Genomic DNA, 27,747 nt, shown 5'->3' on the forward strand with positions numbered 1-27,747 from the left:
CCCCTGCCAATACCACTACGTCCTTGGTCAGACATCTCCGTAGACTTTATGACGGTATTACCGGCCTCGAAAGGAAATACCACCATTCTCACAGTCGTGGTCAGGTTCTCTAAAATGGCTCACTTCATTGCACTTCCGAAACTCCGCTCAGCTAAAGACACTGCCGAGTTAATGATACACCAGGTATTCAAGTTCCATGGTTTCTCCAAGAATGTGGTATCAGATAAGGGTCCCCAATTCATTTCACAATGTTGGAGGGAGTTTTTCAATCTCATAGGTGCAACTGTCAGTCTGTCATCTGGGTTTCACCCTGAAACCAACTGACAAAGCCGTAGGCTGAACCAGGACCTGGAGACTGGGCTCCGATGTCTCGCTTCACAGGAGCCACGATCCTGGTCTCAGGTTTGGGTCAAATTCTCTCACAATTCCCTCCCCTCTGCATCCACTGGTCTATCGCCTTTTCACGTTGTGCATGGTTACCAACCATCTCTATTTCCTACCATAGCCCCAGAATCCACAGTTCCAGCGGCATTGACCTTGGTGAGACGGTGCAGGAGGACATGTTGTTTTCCCCCTGTCTCGTACATAGTTGCTCCTGAGAGCATCTTCACCACCTGTGCCTCGTTCACACTAATTACTTGCATTTAACCTTGTGTCTCATTCTTTCTCGTCGCCAGTTTGTTTAACCTTGTCGTCGCGTTCCAGCATTCCTTGTTTCCACGTCACAGACTCACAGTAAGACTAGACCCTGTTCCGATTATCGACCTCGCCTTTTTGCCTTTTTACTGTTGCCTTTTTTTTGATTGACTGCCTGTGTACCAACATCTGCCTGTATATTAAACCTCTCTTTTTTAAACTGTCCATTTTTTTTGGAGTCGTGCATTTTTGGCTCTTATCCTCTGTTCTGTTCATGACAAAAACATGAAGGCAAAACACTTTAATTTTATTTTAATGGGATTCAAATTAAATTGTCAAGTATTTCAGAAAATCATTATCATTAAACAAAACATAACCATAAAGAAATTAATTGTTGTTCAGTCATCAGTCGTATTTAAAAAAAAAAAACAATATTTCACAAATTCTGCCAGGGTATGAGCACAATTGTACATATATGCAGTCATATATACCCCTGTCATATTGGAATGAAAGTGTAGGCTACACCTTTTTCAAAACCTCTAGGTGGCGTTGGCATCCTAGAATGAAAGTTCTACCTTTCAGTGTTGGTAGCCTCCCTGGATTCTTTGAAAGGTGCTATATACTTATTATTATTATTTTTATAAATAAAATTTTGGGGGGCGGCACGGGGAGCAACTGGTTAGCACATCTGCCTTACAGTTCTGAGGACCCGGGTTCAATTCCAAGCTCCACCTGTGCGTTGGCTAGGTCGTGATCACTACACCATCAAAGACTCAAGAGTAATTTAGCAAGTATAACTGTACATGACACAGGAAAAAAATGCACTTTAAAACAGAAAGGTTGCAAAAAATGGCTAATGTAATGTATTAATCACTTATATTCCAAGAAATTAAATAAAATATGAATTCAAGTTAATTTTTACATCAGACAAACCTTTGCAAGATCTACTTAACTTTTGCTTAATTGCTATCTACGTATTTGAAGTGGGAAACCAAGCCGGTATAAATGCTTGCAGAATGCTGTGCGGAAGATTCAAATGTCACTTGAACTCATATGACATCCCTGCCATGAATTGTCAGTTATTTCTGTTGCTAATCCACCTATCCAAAAAACTACAGACATTTGACCACAAAATAAAAAAAGAGAGCGAGAGAAAACATTTTTTTTAAATGTAGAGCCTGTCTGTGTATTGGTGCCTATTTTCAAAAGGAGATCCAGGTTGCTACATGAACTAAAAATACATTTGTCTAATCAAAAATTAATTGCCTCTTTGCTAACTTTTATTGGATTGCAATCATCCATACAGGCATCATGGCCTCTGGGAAGCCCTCCTGCCTTTCAACAGCCACGATTTCCAGGCCAGCCTTGTAAATAATGCTCTTTGTGATGTCCAGGTGTCGACTAATACTGCTGTCAATGGGGTCCAACTTGCATCCCTGTCGCGCCATATTGTCTTTTATTATAATAACACCATTTAAACTCAAACTCTTCTTACAGCGAATAAGGAAGTTCATCAGGTCTTTGTCTGTCAGGTGGCCTACAGAGAAACAAAAATAACAGATAGCAATTAAGCTATTACGCTTGTGGAAAATGCATGCATAGAATATTATGACACTGCTTGAGTTCAAGCATATTCTTTTTGGAGTACCATTTTATAGAAAGACTTCATAGCTGTTGCTGAGTGTCTTAACTGGAGAGTGGTTTTTCAGTGAACAAACTTCTTCAAAGTACAAAATAAATACTATATGTTTAGTGCGGTGGAAGACTGGTTAGAGCGTCTGCCTCACAGTTCTGAGGACCGGGGTTCAATCCCCGGCCCCGCCTGTGTGTAGTTTGCACGTTCTCCCCGTGCTCACGTGGGTTTTCTCCGGGCACTCCGGTTTCCTCCCACATCCCAAAAACATGCATGGTAGGTTGATTGACAACTCTAAATTGCCCATAGGTGTGAATGTGAATGTGAATGTGAATGTGAATGTGAATGCGAATGGTTGTTTGTTTGCATGTGCCCTGCGATTGGCTGGCAACCAGTTCAGGGCATAGGGTCCAGCACGAGGAGAAGCGGCTCAGAAAATCGATGGATGGATGGATGGATATTTTTCGTGCTTTGGTAAGCCAAAATAAAAGACAATGTCCTGGGGGTTTCGGCACATTTTGACATTTGACTTTAATATAGTAATGTCTTAAAAGAGACAATGCAAATATAACAGAATTATAAATATAACGAAATTCTAAGGATCTTGAACAGTCAAATGTACATTTTACTTAGACTTTTGTACACATACATTGATGTAAACCATTTATTTTTATAGCCACTAATTAAAATAAAACTATGTGCCTGCCGTAGCTTTCTTCAAGATGCTGTAGGGCACAATCTCTCTCCAGATCTAGTTAACCTTTTATTTAATAAAATAATAGTAAAGCAAGAAAATGTTCAAACGTGTAGCGTATATTGGTGTTTGGATAAAACGTAATTTTCTCAAGAAAGAAATTCATCAAAGGTGAACGTATGTGTTCACTTCCGGTTTAGTCCGATAGACGTTTAACGTCAGAATCAAACTAATTTTGTCTCGCCAAGGGCACCAGATCTCTTTTTATATGGGTAAAATGTAGGGAAAGCGACGAGAAACCTTTTATCAATCTCGTAATCTAAAGGTTGCTACACCTAAGAACTACGAGTTCTAGATTACAGAGATTCATTGATCAACTCTAAAACACAAACAAAACACAACAAAGAGTGGGATTTTATGGGAGGACAACAGAAATGGAAGGGGGTTGGCCCAAGCCACCCGTGGCTGGCGGGATTAGCCAGCCAGGACAGCTGAGAAGAAGGATGCAAATAATAAAAAAACAAAAAAAACAAGAGGCGGGAGCCAAAGGTTAAATACCCAGGGGGCATGTCTCAGGGACAGAGAAGCTGGAGGAAGACCACACCCATCAGCTTGAATCTAGTCTACAATTCTGATCCATGAAATGGGTTTAAAAATCATATTAATCTAAAACACTGGCAACTCTGTATGAAGCTGGTATATAGAATGATTGTTTAAACTTTAGTCTCGGCAGATCAGTTGCTTACTGTTCAATCAGATTTCATGCCGTTTGGCTTCAAATCTGGACAAAAAGTTCTCAAAATCTCGCAGTGGGACCTGTAAAGTTGACACACTGACACAGACATCAAGGCATACATTTGGAACATTTCTGCAGAGTTCGTGAAATATTAAAACGGAGATTTGATCTTCAGTTAAAGAAAACCCTGAATGGAAGTCCACATTGCAGTCAGTATCCCAAACCCCATTTGGTGGCACCTGTGTCCCAGCAATTGTTCCTATTGGGCATTCGGCAGCGCCTTGCATGCATGTTTTAATATTAAGCAAATAGTTCATTGCAGTATTTGCATTCTGTTGTCGATCTGTCCCAGTTTGGTCTTCTTGGAGAGAGGATCCCCCAACGTTTTGGTTGCTATCTTCAAAATAAGGAAGGGAGTCTTTTGAAGACGGGAATCCTGATTTGACGGGAAGCTGTTAATTAGGTTAAGGTCCAGCAGGCATCTTTTAGTGGCCGTCTCACACAGCAGGGCCCAGGGAGAAATGCAGTTTATCAAGTTGCTGGGGGTGGGGGGTGGTTACTGGGTCAGAGTCACTACACGTTAAGAATTCAATTGCAATTGCTTGAGCAGACGCCTTTCCTTTTTGACAAACTTAGGGAGACCTATAAAATACAATGAGGGCCTACCTCGCACAGTCACCACCATATTACTTTTCTTGAAGCCAAAACAAATTTTAATATTCAGAGTAAAATACAAATATTTTGAAATATATGAACAATGTAACTATTCTTAGAAAAACAGAATAAAGAGTACATAGTTGATTGATCGATCAGGAATGCCACAGGAAATTATGCAATTTCACTTATCTTAGTTCTGGCACCGTGCAAGTCCTCAAGGGTGGGTAGGGGGTTACCAACAATCTTTTCAGCACTTTTGATTGTCCGTTGCAGTCGGAGTTTGTCCTTTTTTGTTGCAGCACCAAACCAGACTGTGATGGAAGAACACAGGAATGATTCGATGACCGCTGTGTAGAACTGGCTCAGCAGCTCCTGTGGCAGGACGTGCTTCCTCAGAAGCCGCAGGAAGTACATCCTCTGCTGGGCCTTTTTGAGGACGGAGTTGATGTTGATCGCCCACTTCCTGAGAGACTGTAATTCCCAGGAAGTTGAAGGTCTCGACGGTTGACACAAGGCAGCTGGACAACGTGAGGGGCAGCTGTGGCGAAGGATGCCTCCTGAAGTCCACGATCATCTCTACAGTCTTGAGCGTGTTTAGCTCCAGGACGTGTCGGCCGTACCACAGCTCCAGCCGCTCCGCTTCCTGTCAATATGCAGACCCGTCCCCGTCCTTGAGGAGGCTGATGACAGTGGTGTCATCTGCAAACTTCAGGAGTTTGATAGGCGGGTGCGTTGAGGTGCAGTCGTTCGTGTAGAGAGAGAAGAGCAGCGGAGAGAGGACACAACCTTGGGGTGCCCCAGTGCTAATGCGGCGTGTGGATGAGGTGGCCTCCCCCAGGCTCACCTGAAAGTGTCCTTTTCAAATCTGCAGTTGAAGGTATTCAAGTCTGGCTAGTGTGTTATTGTTCTCAGCTTGGAGTAATCGTCACTTGTAATAGGTCAGCGATTGTAATGCATACCAGACTGATTTAGAGTAGTTAGCACTAAATTGTTTTTCCAACTTTGCTACAGTTTCTCTTTGCAATGTTCATTTATTTAGTCAGCTGGTTTCTAGTGTGATTATACAGGGCCCTGTACCCGCTTTGATATGCATCCTCCTTAACTTGGCGATGTTGCTTAAGTTTGGCAGTGAACCACGGCTTGTTGTTATTGAATGTGCGAAATTACTTTGTTGGTACACACACATCTTCACAGAAACTGATATAGGATGTTACAGTGTCCATATATTCATCCAGGCTGCCAGCTGAATTGTCAAAGACACTCCAGTCTGTGCAGTCTAAACAGCTTTGAAGTTCTATCTCTGCTTCATTGGTCTGTTTTCACTGTAGGCTTCATGCATTTAAGTTCTTGCCTATATGTTGGTATTCAGTGAATTAAGCTGTGATCAGACGAGCCCAGTGCTGCATGAGGTTTGGCATGGTATGTGTTATTTTGCGTAGTATAGCAGTGGTCTAAAATTTTATTTTCCCTGGTAGGACAGTCGATGTACTGCTTGTATTTAGGGAGTTCGTGGTTGAGTTTTGCTTTGTTAAAGTCCCCAAAAATAATGAGGGGTGAGTCCGGGTGCTTTTTTCAATTTTGTTTACTTGTTCAGCGAGCATTAGCAGTGCGGTGTTCGTGTTAGCTTGAGGCGGAATGTAGACACCGGCGAGAATGAATAATGCAAACTCACGAGGCGAGTAGAATGGCTTACAGTTAAAAAACAGCGAATCTAAATGCGGGCTGCAGTGTGTGCTGAGCTCCGTGACGTCCGTAAACCATTTTTCGTTGATATAGAAGCATATTCCGCCGCCTTTTGTTTTCCCCGATAACTCCGTGATGCACTCTGCTCAGTGAAGATGAAAGCCCAGAAGCATGATGGCGCCATCGGGTGCAGCCTCACAAAGTCAAGTCTCTGTAAAGCACATAGCGGCGGAATGTCCAAAGTCTTTACTGGTCTTTATCAGAAGATGGAGCTCGCCCATTTTGTTGGGTAGGGAGCGTAGATTCGTGAGGTGGATCGACGGAAACGCCAATCTGTATCCTCTCTTGCGGCGCTTCACTTGGATGGTGGCTGGCTTCCCTTTGTGGTGCCGCCTCCGTCTCCAAGCCGCAAAGACCGCGGTCGCTGCTCCGGTGAGTAACTCAGGGGAAAACCTCAGCGGATTTGCGAAGGTTGGTGAAAAAAAGTCCTTTGTAGACTCCTTGGTATTTAGCAAGTCTGCCCTTTGGTAAATGAGTCGGATAATGTCTCCAAAGACAAACAAAAAACAAAAACAAAAAACAATACCAGAGAGCGCGTAACCGAGGAATCCACACGGGTAGGCGGCATCTTGTTGTTGTCTGTGTAGATCTGTGTTCATCTATCTGTGCCACAGATGTATAGTAACAAGCATAAAAATTAAATGCTCTTCCATTAGCTAGCAGAAGGCACAGTAAACCTGTGTATCCAACTGTTGCCATCCATACAACAGAGCAGGTCAGGGTGGAAATGTGGTGTGCCTCACCCCTCATGGCTGGCATACGCTCGTTTCTACAGCTGTTGGTCCTTTGGCAACACAGAGAGGTGATGCTGGGAAACTGTTATAAATAATAAATCTACACATCAGAAACACATGAACAAAGCACTGATGAACAATTCATGCCTGGCAACATTTGATTTCAACAATGTAAAAGAGGCAAAGACTCAGAATTCACTTGTTAACCAGTGTATTTAATGAATCACTGATAATTGTTAGGACAACTACTGTATTTTCACAACCATAAGGCGGACTTAAAAGTCTTAAATTTTCTCCAAAATGGACGGGGCGCCTTATAATGTGGCGCACCTTATATTACTCGGGCGCCACCGAGTTCCAAAATCTGTAAATGTTGTTGTGTGACTTTAATGAGCGCTCCGCTTGACTGACTGGGAGCATTTCCTGCTGATGAGCTGCTTATATAGAGGAAGGCGGACGTGACTGAGGACAGCATGCGGACGTAAAGGGGGAAGGGTGCGCGCGACAGAGGACGCTAAAGACACGCCCCCAGTACGTATATAGTTCCGGTATGTGCATCGGGTATGGCTAAGGACCCCCCAAAATGGCACCTACGAAGAGACACGCTCACGAAGCACAGTTTAAACTGCAAGCTAGTAGTTACGCGGAGGAACATGAGAAATGAGCAGCCGCGAGAGAATTCAAGATCAAGGAATCCATGATTCGCAAGTGGAGGAAGCAGGAAAACGAGCTTCTCCAAGTCAAGAAGACGAAGCTGAGTTTCCGCGGAAGTAAGGCGAGGTGGCCCGAGTTGGAAGACCAACTCGAGCAATGGATTAATGAGCAAAGAACAGCCGGGAGAAGCATCTCGACAGTCACCATTCAACTGAGTGCAATAACTCGGAGCTTGCCATCATTCCGGGAGGCTTGACGAAGGAACTCCACACGCCTGACATCGGTGTAAATAGGGCGTTCAAAGTGAATTTGTGAGCGACGTGGGAGCCATGGATGACAGATGGCGAACGCAGCTTTCGTAAGACTAGGAGGCAGCGCCAGGCAAGTTACGCCACAATTTGTGAATGGATTGTGGATGCTTGGGCTAACGTGTCTGCTTGCACTGTTGTTCGAGCTTTCGTAAAAGCCGGCATCATTTCTGAGGAGCCGCACGGCAACGAGACCGACTCCGACAATGACGAGAGAGAACCTGCCGTGTTTGATGGAGAACTTGCCCAGCTGTTCATTTCGGATACAGAAGATGAGGACTTTGATGGATTTGTGGAAGAGGATTGATCAAAAAATAACGTGAGTACATTGTTAAATACTTCAATAAAGTACAACCGAACTCAGTTTTGCTCCCGCTGCCTTTTTAAAAACATTGTTTTAGCGTGCACACATGCTACCGTATGTTTTAAGCTAGCGTATGTTTTACCATGCCTGCGCCCAATAATACGGTGCGCCTTATGTATGTGTTAAATGCAGAAATAGACCCCGTAACTGAGACTGCGCCTTTTAATACGGTGCGCCTTATGGTTGTGAAAATACGCTATTCATTGATCAACGTAATCATTTATGCCACCTATTGCCCTCACAATCTCGTCTTGTGACTCCGGCACAGCACGGGTGAGGAGACGGAGACGCTGGAGATGCCGGAGGAGACGCCAGGGACGGTGGACAAATCCTCTGTGTGTGTGTCACCAGAGACACCGGCGACGGTGGACAAATCCCCCGACCATGTAGCACGTGGCTGCGACTGTGTGTCCTCTCCTGCGTATTAAAATAATAAATTGAGTAATCAAGCAGGAGTCAAAGTTTTTGATATCCTCTTTGATATGCTGACATGCTTCCATTTGGATTCAAAAGATTTGTTACAAATACCCTACATACAACATTTACGCACGAGCCTTTATCTCATAGGGCTGAGTGTAGGTTACTGTTTGAACACATTTGTTGTGAGTGATGAAAATACATGGTATTTACCTTGGGGGTAATCAGAGTCAGCCACATGTGCTGCCAACACCCCGGAGAGAGCAGTGTCACCCATGATTGCAGCAACATGCTCCTCAAATGGGGTGGGTCCCTTTGCGCCGGTTCCGCCGCCTGTTTTGGCCACACTTTGGCGGTAGGCAGCTTTCCTCTGCTTCATATCCACCTTAATGTCTGACCACTTCTTTTTTAGTTCACCGTGTGTGCACTGTTATGACCCCACAGCATTGACAGCCACACACACGCAGTCCCCTTCACTCCTCTTTCACTTGTTGTCAACGCTGGAGGACAGCGTGTCAAAGATGATTTTCTTGCGCACCTCCAGTTCTTTGAACAGTGTCTCAACTTCACATTCTGAATTTCTTTTTCTTCATTACCTTGCTCATTTTCTTTTTTTTCTGATCATGCAGAGAATTGGATCGCAGGTGCAGGGTTCATTTGAATATGATTTGCATATTTAAATGTGGGCGTGGACAGGGAGGGGTCGGCTCAATTCAATTTTACGTTGATTGGGATGTATACGAAGGAAATGTGTTTGGATTCATGTGTACGCACAGATTCGTACATCTGGATATTTTTGTGCTTTCGACGTTTTCTGAATTTGAGTGTATGACATGTTTCAGTAGGAAAGTAGTCCTTGTACATGAGGCCCCAGGACTAGGTGAATGACAAACAGGTTCTTCAACAGATTTTAATCAACCAGTCACCCCTTGCCACTCCACAACCTCCAGCACAGTCACTGCACCTCGATCCAGCATGGTGCTCTCCACAGCCCAGGTAGCGAGTGAACTGGCCAGGCTCAAGGTCAAGAAGGCAACATGTCCATGGCGTCAGTTCTAGGCTCCGCAAATTCTGCGCGAGGCAAATGTGCGGGATTTAACATCAGCTTGAGGCTGCAGTAGGTAACAGCTGTGGATGTGCCAAAGTCATCTCACCCTAGTGACGTCAAACACTACTGGCCAGTGGCTCTGAAAGCCCACCTGGCAAAGTCCTTAGAGAGGTGGATCGTCCACCATCTGCGCCCCCAGGTGAGCTCATCCGTGGACCCGCTGGAGTTTGCCGACCAACCCAACATCGGGATTGAGGACGCTGTCATCTTCTTCATGCAGAGATCCCTGTCTCACCTGGAGAGGTTCACAAACACTGTGAGAATCATGTTGTATAATTTCTCCAATGCCTTTAATATCATCCAGCCAGAACTCCTGAGGGACAATTTGGACCATGCTGGAGGGCACCAATAGCTGTCAACATGGGTCCTGGACCTCCTGACTACCAGGCCACAGTTTGTGAGGACAAACGATTGTGTGTCTGACACTCTGTGTGTCTGCAGCACAGGGGTACCACAGCGGACTGTCCTCGCCCCTCTCCTTTTCACCATCTATCCATCTAACTTCACCCACTACACAACAAACTGAACAAAAGTTTTCGGATGACTCAGCCATTGCTGGTCTCATCAACAATGGAGAGGAAATGGAGTACCAAAAACTGAGCCAAAATTTTGTGGCCTTTTGCAAGCGGAACCGCCTCCGGATTAATGCCTGAGGACGTTTTATGACTCGGTGGTTGCATCAGCAATCTTTTATGGTGTGGTCTGTTGGAGCAGAAGCATCACGGCAGCGACTGCAGAGAGGAAGAGGCTCAACAAACTTGGTGAACAAAGCTGGCTCTGTCCTAGGCTGCGGCCTCAATCCTGTGGATGTGGTGGGAGACAGGAGGATCACAGCAAAACTGTCATGAGTTATGGCTTAAGTCTTCCACCCCTGTAAGAGCCCTGGAAAGCTCCATCAATATTTTGTGCAATACCCATAAGTACATTTGTATTTATATCCCTGTATTTTTGAAAATCTTCATTATTGCACTGTAAATCCTGCTTAGTATTTTTATATTCTTATATAATATTTGTATTGTTACCTTGCAGTATCTTCATTCTTTTGTTTCATACATAGTCCCCCTATGAACACTGTTTGTGGAGTACTTGTATGTGTGTACTACGGCTGCCAAAAATGTGAATTTCCCCTTTGTGGGATCAACAAAGGGCATATCTTCTCTTATGAAGTCCTTTTAGTTCTACTTACATGCCACCCACTGCATCCAGATGACGTCATACTTGTTTTTTGGAGGTGTAAATTCTTGTAGCTTATAGCAGTAGTAGGTTTCAATACGGTCTGCATCATCACCCAGGTAATCCTCATGTGCATGGAGGAGGAAGTGCTCCATCATGTCCGCCATCTCCATTTTCTCAAACACCGGGAGTAGAACTCCTTTGGTCACACGGCCAATACCAGAGCCACAGTCCAGAGCACAGTGAGTTCCAGCCTTCCCAGGGCCCTGAAGATGCAAAAAAAATGAAAATTACACCAAAACGAAATTACTTTTGCAAAAGTTTGATGTAAATGATCCAGAACATTTTGAAAAACCTTTTTGATATTATCAAAATTAGCTTTGGTCACAGGTCTAGACCTGCTGAAGACAAAAATACAGTGAAAATTGAAATTTGATATCTTGAACTCACTCCAACCACCCTGCATCAGGCACTCGAGGGTGTGATTGTATGAAAGATGGAAGTGCGTAAGAGTTTTTGTTTCTGCAGGCTTCCTGATTTTGGTCTCTAGTGGCTGAAGAGAGTGAAGTCTGGCCTTGGATAACCAGAAGATTGATGCATGGATGGGAAATTCTGTTTTCACAATAAACATTTGGCTTGATTTTTCTAATAGTGTGAACATTTACACCTATTCCATAGTGGCTTTACAAATGATGTCTGCAGAAAAATATCCCCCCTAAAATCAGTAGTAATTTTAGGCTTGTTTTCTGATAAGAAGTTTGATTTTCAGCCATTTTTTGGCCCACCCACAGCCTGTTCCAGCCTGACACGTAAAGTACAGAAGGCAAAAAAAACATTTCCTCAGTGAAATATTACGTATTCTGCAGTGTAATTTTCACCTATATTGAAATTTGAAATTCTGGATTTTTTTTATTTACATTTTTTTTTTAGACAATAATGAGTGAAAATATGAATAGTTAAACATTTTAAGCGGCTTCTTTTTAAAAAAAATCATTTGTGGAAAAGCCTCCTAAGGTAAGTGCTTGCAGATTAATTTCCACATATATAAAACAGGTTCCGTCAGCTCAATTTTATATTGGTTGCATCACAAATGTCCAACCCAATGTGGAACCCAAGGTGAGATTTTGATATGCCCCCCCACCCCACATCGGCAATTTAAATAAGTATGCTTACAAAACAAATAAAACAGCGGATTTTGGGGGGTTTGTTTTTTATTTTTGTCTGTATTTTATATCACCGAATTTAATGTATATTAAAAAAGACTTCTTAAAATCTTCCCTGTATCTTTCCTGTTCTTTACTGCCAAGCAAATCATGGCAGCGACCTCATGATGGGACAAAGAAAAAGAAGTTACAACTTTACCTTTCTTTCACCCGTTTTCTTCCTTTTCATTTATTTTTTTATTTTTATTTTGGTGATGATTTCTCGCAGTTTTGTGACATTAAGCTACGTAAAGCATAGTACTCAGTGAGCATATACAGTAGAGGAGTTGCCAGAAGGTCTCCAATGAAATCGAATGTGGTTAAAAAAAACACCTTGTTTTTGTCATAAGAGTGTCCAGAAAAGGCCCCTCTGACAGCTACTTCTGTTTGACCAATTTTTGTATCTGCTTTGTCCATATTTGGCTAAGACCGCCCCCTTTCCTCTGACTGGTTGCCTCCGTGTAGCAGTTTTGTTTTTCATATTTGACCAAAGATTTTATAGTTTGGACAGGCTACAAGAGTTTGGCGATAGCTTGGACAATAGAGAGTGATTACAGCTCACGCGGTGCCAGAAGTCACTCTTTGGAATCCTGATGAAATGGTGCTGAATGCTGAACCAGCGGCCTGCGCAATTAGCCAAGTGCTTGGTGCACTTAACTATCAACCCGGGAACAGTGGTCACATCAGTTTGAACTTCAAGGCAGGACCGCTCCATAAATAACTTTATTACTTCAGACGTATTCCTTACGTTTGTTGATAAAGAAGTGCATTTTCCACCGTTTCTTAGTTTATTCAAAGGTGTTTTTATTGTGTTCCAAGGAAGTAGGGTACAACAACACCTTACTGGGAGAGGAAACATTACTGTGTCCCAATTTATATTAAACTGTTGAGAAACTGGGCGGCACGGTGGACGACTGGTTAGAGCGTCTGCCTCACAGTTTTGAGGACCGGGGTTCAGTCCCTGGCCCCGCCTGTGTGGAGTTTGCATGTTCTCCCCGTGCCTGCGTGGGTTTTCTCCGGGCACTCCGGTTTCCTCCCGCATCCCAAACACATGCGTGGTAGGTTGATTGAAGACTCTAAATTGACCGTAGGTGTGAATGTGAGTGCGAATGGTTGTTTGTTTAAATGTGCCCTGCGATTGGCTGGCAACCAGTTCAGGGTGTACCCCGCCTCCTGCCCGTCGATAGATGGGATAGGCTCCAGCACTCCCGTGACCCGAGTGAGGACCCGGCTTTTTATGCTACCTGATCTTTAAACCATTGAACACCAAAATACAAAATAAAAACAAATAGTTTTTACACGTAAAGATGTCAACAATGTAAATTACAGCTGCCGTTCATGAGTACCTCTATGTACGCCCTCTGACTCAGAAACTTCAGAGCCAGATGCACATTTGCCTTTAGGGATCCCACCTTCCATGTGAGTGGAGTGGTCATTCTCAATTGAAGAAAGTGTTTGCATGAGGAGGTAGAAGGAATCTCCACCCTATTTCTGAGCTGTGTACGTGAAAAAGGCGTTGCTGTGTGTATAACCACACCTAAGGACTGCCCCTCCATTATTTCACAGAAAGAAAGAATTCATACAGTCACGTTTCTTACACCTCGACTTTTAACAATATAGCTATTATTTAATTCCCATTTATTTTCTTACAAGCTTTTAACATGTTTGCTTAATCATTTCAAGAATGCAGATTCGTTGTATTTATTTAGTTATTTATTGTTGTCCTGTTCGGCTGTTAGTTAAAGCAGAATGGAAAATCTGTATCCCTTTTATGCCGAAACAGTTTTACTGTGTCACGGTGGAGTTTTTAAGCTTCTGCTGTGGTATTATAATTGAGGTTTAGTGAGAATCAGACTTGATCAGTCGAACAGAACAAAGTTTCTCGAAGGGAGAGAGTAACAAAGACAAAAGGCGAAGTACTAATTGTAAACAGGATGAGAGCAGTAAATCATTACATTATCTCCAACAATTAAACGTTAAATATGAGTGTTGCATGGGGCTGTAGTGCTACACCCTGTGAGGGAAGGACAGGACAAGATAGAGCAGGACAAGGACAGGAGAAGAAGCATGCAGGACCAGGGTCGGGAACCCGGCTGTGCAACCGAAGTGTAGTGCTATTAATGATGTAAATTAGAAAAGTCTACAGGACGAGAGTATAAGTGAGGGGGGACACAAGCGATTTGCATATTCACGAGTTATTTGTTGCAGTAAGTGCGTTACCCCACACCCAGTGAGAGAGTCCTAGGGGTGTGTGCCTGCGGATACATGCAAGTGAATTGATACCGTTTTACATGCACAAAGACTGACAGAAGTGTCCTGTAATTGCTGTGGACGCACCGCCAGATGGAAAAGTACCTTCTCTGTACTTTTCCATCAACATCCTCATGGCGAATAATGCATCTGTGGTACTCTTTCTCGGCATGAAACCATACTGTTGCTCGCAAATACTCACTTCTGTCCTGAGTGTAGCCTCTACTACTCTTTCTCTTCATTGTGTGGCTCATCAACTTTATTCCTCTATAGTTCCCACAGCTCTGCTGCACATCACCTTTGTTCTTAAAAATGGGCACCAGTACACTTTTCCTCCATTCCTCAGGCATCTTCTCACACACTAGAATTCTATTGAACATGCTTCCATACCTCCACAGGAATGTCATCAGGACCAACTGCCTTTCCATTTTCCATCCTCTTTAATGCCTTTCTAACTTCCCCCTTACTAATCATTGCCACTTCCTGGTCCACCACACTTGCCTCTTCAACTCTCCCTTCTCTATCATTTTCCTCATTCATCACCTCCTCGAAGTATTTTTTCCATCTAGCTAGCACACTACTGGGACCAGTCAACATATTTCCATCTCTATCCTTAATCACCCTAACCTGCTGCACATCCTTCCCATCTCTATCCCTCTGTCTGGCCAGCCTGTATAGATCCTTTACTCCATCTTTAGTGTCCAACCTGGCATACATGTCATCATATGCCTCTTGTTTGGCCTTTGCCACCTCTACCTTTGCCCTGTCGCATCTCAATGTATTATTTTCACCTCTCCTCGGTCCTCTCAGTGTCCCACTTCTTCTTAGCTAACCTTTTTCCTTGTATAATTTCCTGTACTGTGAGGTTCCACCACCAAGTCTCCTTCTCTCCTTTCCTGCCAGAAGATACACCAAGTACTCTCCTGCCTGCCTCTCTGATCACCTTGGCTGCAGTGGTCCAGTCTTCTGGAAGCTCCCCCCGTCCACCAAGAGCCTGCCTCACCTCTTCCCGAAAAGCTGCACAACACTCGTCCTGTCTCAGCTTCCACCACATGGTTCTCTTCTCTGCCTTTGTCTTCCTAATCTTTCTCCCCACCACCAGAGTCATTTTACACACCACCATCCTATGCACTCTCCCCTACCACTACCTTACAGTTGGTAACCTCCTTCAGATTACATCGTCTGCACAAAATGTAATCCACCTGCATGCTTCTACCTCCGCTCTTGTAGGTCTCCCTATGTTCGTGCCTCTTCTGTGTGTTCACTACAGCCATTTGCATCCTTGTTGGAAAGTCTACCACCATCTGTCCCTCTGAGTTCCTTTCCTGGATGCTGTACTTACCCATCACTTCTTCATCAGCCCTATTACCTTCACCAACATGTCCATTACAATCTGCACCAATTACGACACTTTCTGTCTGGGATGCTCAGAACTACGTCTAGCTCATTCCAGAATTTCTCTTTCACCTCTAGGTCACATCCTACCTGTGGGGCATAGCCACTAATCACATTACACATAACACCCTCAATTTCAAGTTTCAGCCTCATCACTCGATCTGATACTCTTTTCACCTCCAAGACATTCTTAGCCAACTCTTCTTTTAAAATAACCCCGACTCCATGTCTCTTCCCATCTACACCATGGTAAAATAATTTAAACCGTGCCTCTAAACTTCTAGTCTGACTGCCTTTCCACCTGGTCTTCTGGACACGCAATGTATCAACCTTTCTCCTAATCATCATGTCAACCAACTCCTGAGATTTTCCTGTCATAGTCCCAACATTCAAAGTCCCCACATTCAGTTCTAGGCTCTGTGCTTTCCTCTTCTCTTTTTGCCGAAGAACCCACTTTCCACCTCTTCTTCTTTGACTTCGACCCACAGTAGCTGAATTTCCAACGGCGCCCTGCAGGTTGACGGTGCCGGTGGTGGACGTTGTTAACCCGGGCCACGACCGATCCGGTATGGAATTCTTTGGATGAACGCTCATATTTATTTGGCAAAGTTTGAAGCCGGATGCCCTTATTGACGCAACCATCTGCATTTATCCGGGCTTGGGACCGGCCTACAGTTTTCACTGACTTGTGCCCCCCATATCGCTGCATTCTATAAATAAAACTATGGTATATACAGTATAAAAAGTATTAATTTAATGTGCAAATATCAAAGATCAGGTGATGTGTGCAACATAGTCAAGGTGAGAGAACCAAGGCAAATAAGACATAAATTCGATGACAAAACCCCAATGCTGCTAAATTAGCTTGTGTGTGTCTGCATGTTTGATTGTGTGTGTGTGTGTGTGTGTGTGCGCATGTTTGTGAGGCGTCAGAGTTCAGAGTTCAGGTGGGCAGAGGACAGAAGAGGTTGAGCGGGCAGAGAGTTCAGATTCCTGACAGCCTGATGAATAAAACTGTCTTTGAGTCGGCTAGTCCTGGCCCGCAGACTCCGCAGTCAAGGCAGGTGATGTAACTCTCCTGCAGGGAGGGAAGAGAGGTTCCAATGATCTCAGCTGCCCTCACTATGCGATGGAGAGTCTTGCGGCAGGATGCGGTGCAGGCTCCGTACCACACAGTGATGCAGTTGGTCAGGCTGCTCTCTATAGTCCCTCTGTCATACGAGCACATGATGTGGGTAGGGGCTCTGGCTCTTCTCAGCTAGTGCAGAAGTCGAGATGCTGGGGAGCTTTCTTGGCCAGTGATGAGGTATTGCTTGTCCAGGAGAGGTCCTCGGTGATGTGCACTCCCAGGAACTTGTTACTCCGCACTCTTCTCCACCGCAGCACCATTGATGTTCAGGGGAGCATGCTGGGAGTTCTCTCTCCTGAAGTCCACAACAATCTCCTTGTTTTTTTCCACATTTAGGGAGAGATTGTTGTCTGTGCACCACCCGGCCAGGCGGCTCACTTAACTCCTTTAGTCTGTTTCGTCCCCGTTGCTGATGAGACCCACCACAGTTGTGTCATCTGCAAACTTGATGAAGAGGTTCTAGCTGTATGTCGTGTGCAGTCATAGGTCACCAGGGTGACGAGGAGGGGACTCAACACACAACCTTGAGGGGCCCCCATGTTCAGAGTGATGTGCTGGATGTGTGCTACCGACCCATACTCCCTGTAGTTTCCCTGTCAGAAAGTCCACCAGCCAGTTGCACATCAAAGTTTTGAGACCCAGCTGGTCCAATTTGTAGATCAGTTGTTGGGGGATGATGGTATTGAATGTTGAGCTGAAGTCCTTAGAGTCCTGGTGTGTGAGGGCAGAGTGGAGGGCGGTGGAGACTGTGTCATCGGTAGACAGGTTGGACCGATATGCAAACTGGAACGGGTCCATGGGGGGGTTGATAAATGACTCGCCGCTCGAAGCACTTCATCAGGATGGGAGTGAGTGCTACTGGACAGTAGTCATTGAGGCAGGAAGGAGACGACTTCTTTGGGACCGGGATGATGGTGGTGTCTTTGAAGCACGTGGGGACAACACCCTGACTCAAGGAGGTGTTAAAGATGTCCGTGAAGACATCTGTGAGTTCAGCTGCACAGTCCCTCAGAACACGACCAAGTATGCCATCTGGGCCCAGGGCTTTTCTTGTGTTGATCCTGTCAAGGGATCTTTTCACGCTGTCCCAGATCAGTATCAGCCCTTGGTCACCAGGAGGGGGTGGAGTCTTGTGTGCAGGGGTGCTGTTGTGTGCCACAAAGCGAGCAAAGAAGTCATTTAGTTCCTTTAGCAGGGAGGTGGAGCTGTCACAGGTCTCTGGTAAGGATTTATAGTTCGTAATGGTCTGAATACCACGCCACAGACTCCAGGTGTCCCTGCTTTCACTGAAGCGGTGGGCGATCTTCCTGGAGTACTCCCTCTGGGCCTTCCTGATGCCACGAGACAAACTGGCTGTCCTCAGGCTCTCCTCATCCCCAGATCTAAAAGCTGTGTTGCAGACTTTCAGTAGTCTGTAGACCTCCCCCGACAGCCATAGCTTCTGATTAGCACGGACACTGATGGACTTAGTGGGGGTGACATCATCCATGCACTTGCTTATGTAGGCAGTAACAGTCTCTGTGTACTCCTGAAGGTCTGTGATGAAGTTGTAGGTGGCAGCCAGTTTGAACAAGGTTCAGTCTGTGGTGACGAAACAGTCTTAAAGTGCCTCAGGGGACCCTTCTGGCCACACTCGAGCCTGTTTCCTAACTGGTTGGGAGACTTTAACCTGTGGTCTGTAAGTTTGCATTAGCATAACAGTGAGATGGTCTGAGGCGCCAAGGTTGAGGTGGGGAAGGGCGTTGTAGGCCCCTCTCAGTGGGGTAAAAACATTGTCCAGGGTGTTATTTTCCCATTTTGGAAAGTTGAGTAGAGTTTAGGAAACACAGCCTTGGAGTCAGCATTGTTAAAGTCCCCAGCTAGGATGAGGAAAGCATCTGGGTGGGCTGTCAGCAGTTCACTGATATGATGGTATAGCTCATTTAGCGCCTCACTCCTGTTATTGCTGGAGTTTGGAGGAATATGGACTGCCACAAGGAGTATGCCAGTGAATTCCCTCGATAAATAAAACAGCCGGCACTTCAGCGCCATAAACTACAGTAGCGGTAATAGCTCTCCCTATTGTTCGCTGGAATCCTAAAGTTTTATGTCAGACTACTGCCACAAATTTTATGGCAGTAGTCTGACATAGTGCAATTGGGAAAGACCAAATTTGTCTTGTCGTTTGATCCAGGCATTAGAAATGGCTTTTTGTAACGCTTTGCATGTTTTCTTTCAAGAATTGTACCCATCTTGCAAATTCTGCCTGGGTAATTAAACATGAGCACAACTGTCTTTTCTCATTAACTAAATAAAAGTAGGGCTGTGAATTTCAAAATAAGAGAATGACGTGTTCAAATAAAGTGCTGAACTTCAGAATAATTCTTTAAAAAAACTAACAAAATACAGATATTTCATGTTTTGATCATATGGGTAGAAGCAAAATCATGCATTGTAAAAATGCATTATACATAGGTAGAAGGGTTTTCCAGAATTTTGAGGTCAACTTTGGGGGTGCATATTATTCATGGGTACGCATTATACATGGGAAATTACGTTACTTTATTTCTTTACTGCCCCCAGCTGGTCTGCTGCGCCCTTTGCCGATTTCAAGCCGCCCTTGGTCTCACATCGCCGTGGACTTCGTTACCGGCCTACCCCCCCTCAGAAGGTAACTCAGTCATCCTCACAGTAATGTATTGTATTGCATATGTTCAAACTCCATGGTATTCCCATCAATATTGTCTCCGACTGAGGTCCCCAGTTTTCTTCGCAAGTTTGGAAGGAATTCTGTAAGGCGGTGTGTCAATAGAGTATAGGTTGAAAATTATTTGCAAATCATTGTAATATGCCTTTATTATCTCAATGTCCTAACTTCATTGGAATTGGGGTTTTTATAATAAAAACATCTTCAGTTATTTACAGCAGCATTAGATTGACTGCTTATCTCTCAGGTATAGTGATAACATCATTGTGAATGTTTGATTCTCTTTGCAGACAATGACACTGACAATGATCTTTGTAAAGGAGAATTGACAATATTGAACAATAGTTAATTTTATGGTGGACTGAAGCTAACTTTGGGTTGAAAGTGTCATACACCCGACTGATTCAGTGGTTAAAAAAATATTTTTTTAGTCGCGCTTACCACAAACCTCTTCAGAAACTGGCGGGAAGTTTCTAGATCCACATTGGATATCTCCACAAAATCTCCCATCATTCCCTCTTCTGAGGCTGGCACATCCTCATAGAACTGTTGAGCTCTGTAGTAGAACTGTTTCACTCCTTGGATGTACTCACATGTGACTGGAAACAATTTCACTGTTAGGGCAAATGAATGCATGACATTACATTGCCACACACACTTATAAAGACTAAAAAACAATACAAAAGATAAAACATAAAGGACATTTGTGCATATATCATCAGCAGCAGCAGCAGTCATTTTCTATCCACTGCAGGATGAAGGCGTCTTCTTCACGTTTCCAAGAACTATTCGTTGCCAGTGTATTCCGGTGTGTTTAATAATTTCATCTATCCATCTACATTTAGGTCTTCGGTTTGTGCCCAGTGGTATCCAATTGATAGTTTCTGTGGTCCACCTTTTGTCAGCTCTTCGAGCAACGTGGCCAACCATTTCCATTTAAGGCTTTTTATTTTTTGAATGACATCGATAAATCGCGTCTGCTGTCTTATCCAGCTGCATCTTCTCTTGTCACGAAGATTGAGGGTCAGATATTTACAGTACTACGTCAAAAGACAAGCGACAAGGCTAAAAATAAACGAGCTTTTGGATTAAAATATACTGTATATGACGGTGACGCGGAGTAAATGTTTTTTGCGGCTGTGATTGGCTGATCAATTACGTCATTGATCAGATCGCCGAATTATGACATTAGGGCCGATCAGCCAATCAGCATAAAATGCTAATTATGGGCTGATACCGATCAAGCCGATCAGATCGGTATAAAGTCCATTTTGTGTGCAGTTTGAACAATGCCAAATCTGTCTTCCAGCGTTAAAGCTGCTTTGAGGCGATTAGCACGTATTTGAAAATCCTGTTCTCGTTAATTTAAACCCAAATATGCACTAATCTGTACTTTTAGTAGACTGCAATGTTGGATTTACGTGTTCTGAACACGTTTGAGGCAGGCAGGTCAAGCCTCCGAATGTTCGACCGGCCCGGTCCGCTAGGGTAACAGGTGGATTCGGCGGAAAGGAAGAAAAAAGGAAAGTTGTGTCCGCTTCCGTACCCTCAGAGTGAGCTCAGGCCCCCAAACAGGGTAGCTCGGAGCGCTTGCAGGATGCTCTGCAGGCGGGGATGTCCTCGTCACCTCAGGGTGAGGTGGCGTCCTGCCTGGGCCGGTCGTCTGCAAATTGGTCGGGTGAGACCAAGCCGACTGACCACAGCTCTGGCCCTTTTTATGGCCCCTCCTCTCTTCATACCACCTTCGTGACCAAAACGTTGGGGGGTGGACCGCCTTTGAGTGTTATTTTTCCATATTAGGATTCTTTTGTGGTTTAAAACCAGTGGAATAAAATATTAATTATTGGATTTAAGATAATGAGATCATTTCCTCACCTTGCATTCTTCCACGCTCATCCTCTTTAATACCTGTAATAAATGTTTCAAACGTTGTGTATTTGTTGAGAACACTAATGTTTTCAATGTGGCATTTGTGGTGTGGAGTGAAACATTTCATCTCGTCCAGTTAACAACAGATTTGACATTAGACATTCAGGTTTGCAGCAATACAGTCACTAGTGGCGAATATATTCTATATATATATGTACATATATGAATGTTTCATATCTGAAATTAAATTGTTCATGCATTTTTGTCGAATGTAAATTCTGTAAATAGTTATACTTGTAAATAAATTAATTTTCAGTCAAAAGTACTTTCTCAGTGTTGTTTTATGTTCAGATGTTTGAGATTTTCACGAAAGAAAAAAAAACTATTGGTGTCAAAGTCATTGTTCTGCTTGATGTGTCTGCTTTCACAAAAAGGCTGTTTTCTCCATTTTTTTCTTCCAGGAACAGATTTAGCTGAAAGTAGCCTATATTTGACTGCTGATTACTAAAGAACAGTATCAGCTAGAAACAAATCTTTTTTTTTCTGACGAAAGAAGAGAGTCTGCTCTTTCATTCGGTGGTTTTGGTGTTTACATCGTCATAGTACATAATATTCTGTGGGGCTTGGAAAATCACCTCACTTTATCGTGGTGGAGGGGGTTGTGTGTCCCTTAAGAGCTAAGTTGTCTGGGGCTTTTTCACCCATGGCAAACAGATCCTAGGTGAGGGACCAGAGGTTTCCCTTGCCCGGAGGCGGGTCACCGGGGCTCCCCTCTGGAGCCAGGCCTGGAGGTGGGGCTCCAGGAGGTGGGGCTCGAAGGCGAGTGACTGGTGGCCGGGCCTGCACCCATGGGGCCCAGCTGGGCACAGCCCGAAAGGGTAATATGGTTCCCCCTTCCCATGGGCTCACCACCTGTGGGTGGGGCCATAGGGATCGGGTGCAGTGTGAGCTGGGCGGTGGCCAAAGGCGTGGATCTTGGCGATCCGATCCCCGGCTACAGAAGCTGGCTCTAGGGATGTGGAATGTCAACTGTCTGTCAGGGAAGGAGCCTGAGCTGGTGTGTGAGGTTGAGAAGTTCAGACTAGATATAGTCGCGTTCGCCTCCACACACAGCTTGGGCTCTGGTACCAGTCCTCTTGGGAGGGGTTGGACTCTTTTCCACTCTGGAGTTGCCCACAGTGAGAGGCGCCGAGCAGGTGTGGGTATACTTATTGCGCCCTGGCTTGGCACCTGTATGTTGGGGTTCACCCCGGTGGAGGAGAGGGTAGCCTCCCTCCGCCTTCGGGTGGGGGGATGGGTCCTGACTGTTGTTTGTGCCTATGCACCAAACAGCAGTTCAGAGTACCCACCCTTTTTGGAGTCCTTGGAAGGGGTGCTGGAGAGCGCTTCCGCTGGGGACTCCATCGTTCTGCTGGGGGGCTTCAATGCTCACGTGGGCAATGACAATGAAACCTGGAAGGGCGGTATTGGGAGAAACGGCCCCCCAATCAGGACCCGAGTGGTGTTCTGTGCTCACCACGGATTGTCCATAACGAACACCATGTTCAAGCATAAGGGTGTCCACACGTGCACCTGGCACCAGGACACCCTAGGTCACCGTTCAATGATCAACTTTGTCGTCGTGTCATCGGACTCGCGGCCGCATTTCTTGGACACTCGGCTGAAGACAGGGACGCAGCTGTAAACTGATCACCACCTGGTGGTGAGTTGGCTCCGATGGTGGGGGAAGATGCCGATCCGACGTGACAAGCCCAAACGTATTGTGAGGGTCTGCTGGGAACGTCTGGCAGAATCCCCTGTCAGAAGGAGTTTCAACTCCCACCTCTGGCAGAACTTCACCCACTTCCTAGGGGGTGGCGGGGGATATTGAGTCCGAGTGGACCATGTTTCCTGCCTCTACTGCCGAGGCGGCTGACTGGAGCTGTGGCCATAAGATAGTCGGTGCCTGTCGTGGCGGCAATCCCAGAACCCGTTGGTGGACACCAGCGGTGAGGGATGCCATCAAGCTGAAGAAGGAGTCCTATCGGGCCTTTTTGGCCTGTGGGACTCCTGAGGCAGCTGATGGGTACCGGCTGGCCAAGCGGAATGTGGCTTTGGCGGTCGCTTAGGCAAAAACCCGGGCGTGGGAGCAGTTCAGTGAGGCAATAGAGAACGACTTCCGGACGGCTTCGAGGATATTCTGGTCCACCATCCGGCGGCTCAGGAGGGGGAAGCAATGCACCATCAACACCGTGTATTATGGGGATGGGGCGCTGCTGACCTCGACTCGGGACGTTGTGGATCAGTGGGGAGAATACTTCGAAGACCTCCTCAATTCCACCGACGCGCCTTCCCATGAGGAAGCAGAGTCTGGGGTAACTGGGGTGGGCTCTCCTATCTCTGGGGTTGAGGTCACAGAGGTGGTTAAAAAGCTCCTCGGTGGCAAGGCCCCGGGGGTGGATGTGAGGAGTTGCCCGGAGTTTCTCAAGGCTCTGGATGTTGTGGGGCTGTCCTGATTGACACACCTCTGCAACATCGCGTGGACAACGGGGACAGTGCCTCTTGATTGACAGACTGGGGTGGTGGTCCCCTTTTTAAGGATGGGGACCGGAGGGTGTGTTCCAACTACAGAGGGATCACAGTCCTCAGCCTCCTTGGTAAGGTCTATTCAGGGGTGCTGGAGAGGAGGGTCTGTCGGGAAGTGGAATCTCAGATCCAGGAGGAGCAGTGTGGTTTTCGTCCTGGCCATGGAACAGTGGACCAGCTGTTCACCCTCGGCAAGGTCCTCAAGGGTGCATGGGTGTTCGCCCAACCAGTCTACATGTGTTTTGTGGACTTGGAGAAGGCGTTCAACTGTGTCCCTTGTGGAGTCCTGTGGGAGGTGCTTCGGGAGCATGGGGTACCGAACCACCTGATATGGGCTGTTCAATCCCTGTACGACCGGTGTCAGAGTTTGGTCCGCATTGCCGGCAGTCAGTCGGACTTGTTCCAGTGAGTGTTGGACTCCGCCAAGGCTGCCCTTTGTCACCGATTCTGTTCATAACTTTTATGGACAGAATTTGTAGGCGCAGCCGAGGCGTAGAGGGGGTCCGGTTTGGTGGCCTCAGTATTGCATCTCTGCTTTTTGCAGATGATGTGGTTCTGTTGGCTTCATCAAGCCGTGATCTCCAACTCTCACTGGAGCGGTTCACAGCCGAGTGTGAAGCGGCTGGGATGAGAATCAGCACCTCTAAATCTGAAACCATGGTCCTTAGTCGGAAAATGGTGGAGTGCCCTCCCCAGGTCGGGTATGAGATCCTGCCCCAAGCGGAGGTGTTCAAGTATCTTGGGGTCTTGGTTACGAGTGAGGGAAGAATGGAACGGGAGATCAACAGGCGGATCGGTGAGCGTCTGCAGTCATGGGGACTTTGTATCGGTCCGTTGTGGTGGTGTAGGAGCGCAGCCGAAAGGTAAAGCTCTCGATTTACCGGTCGATCTACATTCCTATACTCTCCTATCGTCACGAGCTGTGGGTCGTGCCCGAAAAAAAGATCCCGGATACAAGCGGCCAAAATTAGTTTCCTGTGCAGGGTGTCCGGGCTCTCCCTTAGAGATAAGGTGAGAAGGCTCGGCCATCCGGGAGGGGCTCAGAGAAGTGCCGCTGCTCCTCCGCATTGAGAGGAGCCAGATGAGGTGGCACTGGGAATCTGTTTCGGATGCCTCCTGGACGCCTCCCTGGTGAGGTGTTCCGGGCATGTCCCACCGGGATGAAACCCCGGGGACAACCCAGTATACATTCGCTCTCTGAAGCGGATAAAAGCCAGAAGCTCCTGCTGAAGATCTGGCCCAGCCCGGGAGCCCCCACCTCTCACCATGAGGTGGCGGAGGCTGGGAGACACCGAACTTCCCTGCCGCGCTGCCAAGCGTGAACCGCAGGAAGCACCTGCCAACTCCCCGAAGCTACCCGTTTAGGTGTGGGGCAATTTACTGACGAGGAGGTAATTGCGGTGCGTGTTTTTCCCTGACTGCGTGGCAAGCATTGCCACTGCCAGCGCTCCGGCCATCCTGCACTTGAAGTGCGTCTTTTTCTCTTTCCTTCCTTTTTCTCCAAACCGTCCCTCGTGAGCGCTCTTGCCAACTCCCGGAAGGTCGACCCGCCTGCCTGAATTGGTCAACACACGTAAATCCAACTTGCGGTCTACTAAAGGTACAGATTAGTGCATATTTGGGTTTAAATTAAGGTGAACAGGAATCCCCAACTATATGCATTTGTCACTACCCGCTCGTTCCGCCCTCACATCACAAGTCAGTCTCCTTTGCCAATGTTCGTCTTCTCCTGTGTGTTGTTGTTGTTTCCTATGCTTCCTATGCTTAGATCTCATTACATTTTCTATAAAAATTCATTACCGGCATCAGCTGTGTGTGTTGGGTTTGAGAAAAAACCTCTGGGTGTCTAGAACGCTTATCTAATTCATGTAGCAACTTTCAAATTGCGAGACTTAGAAAAAAAGGTTTCTCGTCATTTTATCAATATAAAAAGTGACGTGGTGCCCTTTTACGAGACGTATCAATTTGATTTTAACAGTTAAACTTAAAATTACACTAAACCGGAAGTAACGCAGTAACTCCAGTCGACCTCTCTTTTCTGCCTGGTAGAACTAAAGGTATATTTGTTTGGACAAATATAATGATGACGAGAAAAATAGCTCATCCATCCATTTTCCATACCGCTTTTCCTCACTTGGGTCGCGGGTGTCCTTGGACCCTACCTCAGCTGACTCTGGGCGAGAGGCAGGGTATACTCTGAATTGGTTGCTAGCCAATCGCAAATAAACAAAAAACAAATACAAACAAACAACAAAAAACAAATATAAACAAACAACCATTCGCACATACGGGCAATTTAGAGTCTTCAATTTAACCTAGCATGCATGCTTTTGGGATGTGGGAGGAAACTGGAATACCTGGAGAAAACCCACGCAGGCACGGGGAGAACATGCAAACTCCAGACAGGGAAGCCCAGATTTGAACCGACCCAGATGTGCTAACCATTCTACGCGCAGCAACAATTTTTGCCTTTGCACATGTCAAGCTACGCAGAGGGGCCGCGCGGGCCAATTCGTCGCTCACGTGATGCAACGCGGGCGTTGTCGGCCGCGCGGCAGCGGGAATATTAAGAGGCCTTTACATGACACTTCATACACTTTTGTTTGATACATCCCATTCCAGATACACACCCATATCTCCTTATAAACATATCGTTTCTAGGTACTGACGTATTCCTGCCAATAGCCAACATGTTCATTCGTAAAGTTATAGAAAATGGAGCACGCGCTGTCTCTTGAGTGCCACAATCTCGGGGCACGGTGAGAGCGTCTGACTGAATTTCCGAACGTACACTGTGCTGATATTTTGTGCGGTTGTGTCCGTGTGACTAAGTGTCATGCAACTAGATGTTTATAAGCAGATCTGCGTGTGCATCTGTAATGAGATGTATCAAACAAAAACGTGTATGCAGTGTTGTGTAAGCGTGCAGCTAGTCATTTCTATGAAAATCAGTGTGTGCCTTCTTGGCTCCCATATGTGACTGAGCAAAGCTCGCTTTCAAGCTCCACCAGGGAGTCCACCCGTCTTTCTTTCACGCCAGTGCTTGCCCGATAAAGGACATGGGCATTCAGCAGGTGTCCCAGTTTTGCTGACCATGCGTCACGGAGTGATGGAAGTTTGATCACCCCATGCAAGAGGAGGATGGGAATGAATGCCATTAGTTCTTGGAGGGCCATGAACCAACTGTCATGCTCTGTCTGGCGTCCATGCTGAATATTTCGAAGCCTCCCAACAGTCGACGAAACAGAGGAAACTCTGGAAGCGACTCAACACCGTTCTTCGGACCAACACATTTGGCTCTCCATCTACAGCGATTCAATTCAAGATTCAGATCCAATTGGGCTGTGATAGAGATGCCTTCTGAACTGTTCTTCACACAACACTGTGCCATCTTTTGCCTTCTCTGTTGGTCAAGTGTGTGTCTCCAGTCGACCTCTCTTTTATGGTAGCGGTTAAGTCTCCTCATGTGTGGGGTGATCATATTTTTTTAGATGTGAGCAATGAAATATCCAAATGATGTGAGCTATGAAAACCTCAACAAAGGTTGGAAATCTACGGAACGATATCATTTTCAAATGATCAATTATAATTCCGAAACGTGAAGTATGCTTGTTTTCATTTTTTCCTAACACAACTGCCATAATTAGCAAATGAATATAGGATGTTTCGGAAATCATACTAGAAGAAATTTCAGAGTATGAACTCAGCTGAAGGGCTATGTCTTTTCTATTGGAGTTGCAAGGGTTGACTTGGTTCAGGATCATGTCCAAAGCCTGCTGAGTGCTGTAGACTTT

General features: G+C 45.7%; 1 protein-coding gene across 1 annotated transcript in view; it reads right to left on the reverse strand.

The window, feature by feature from the left end:
- Positions 1-1,578: 1,578 nt before the first annotated feature.
- The window catches only part of ntmt2 (N-terminal Xaa-Pro-Lys N-methyltransferase), a 28,125-nt gene continuing 1,956 nt past the window's right edge, over positions 1,579-27,747 (reverse strand). Inside the window, exons 2-4 of the mRNA XM_061683204.1 lie at positions 19,961-20,133; positions 10,871-11,123; positions 1,579-2,173 (exon numbers count right to left, since the gene is read on the reverse strand). Of these exons, the coding sequence (XP_061539188.1) occupies positions 1,917-2,173; positions 10,871-11,123; positions 19,961-20,133 (683 nt within the window). The 3' untranslated portion in view covers positions 1,579-1,916. The remainder of the gene's footprint in view (positions 2,174-10,870; positions 11,124-19,960; positions 20,134-27,747) is intronic.

This window comes from Phycodurus eques, chromosome 8 (genome assembly GCF_024500275.1).
Source record: "Phycodurus eques isolate BA_2022a chromosome 8, UOR_Pequ_1.1, whole genome shotgun sequence".
Lineage (NCBI taxonomy): Eukaryota > Metazoa > Chordata > Actinopteri > Syngnathiformes > Syngnathidae > Phycodurus > Phycodurus eques.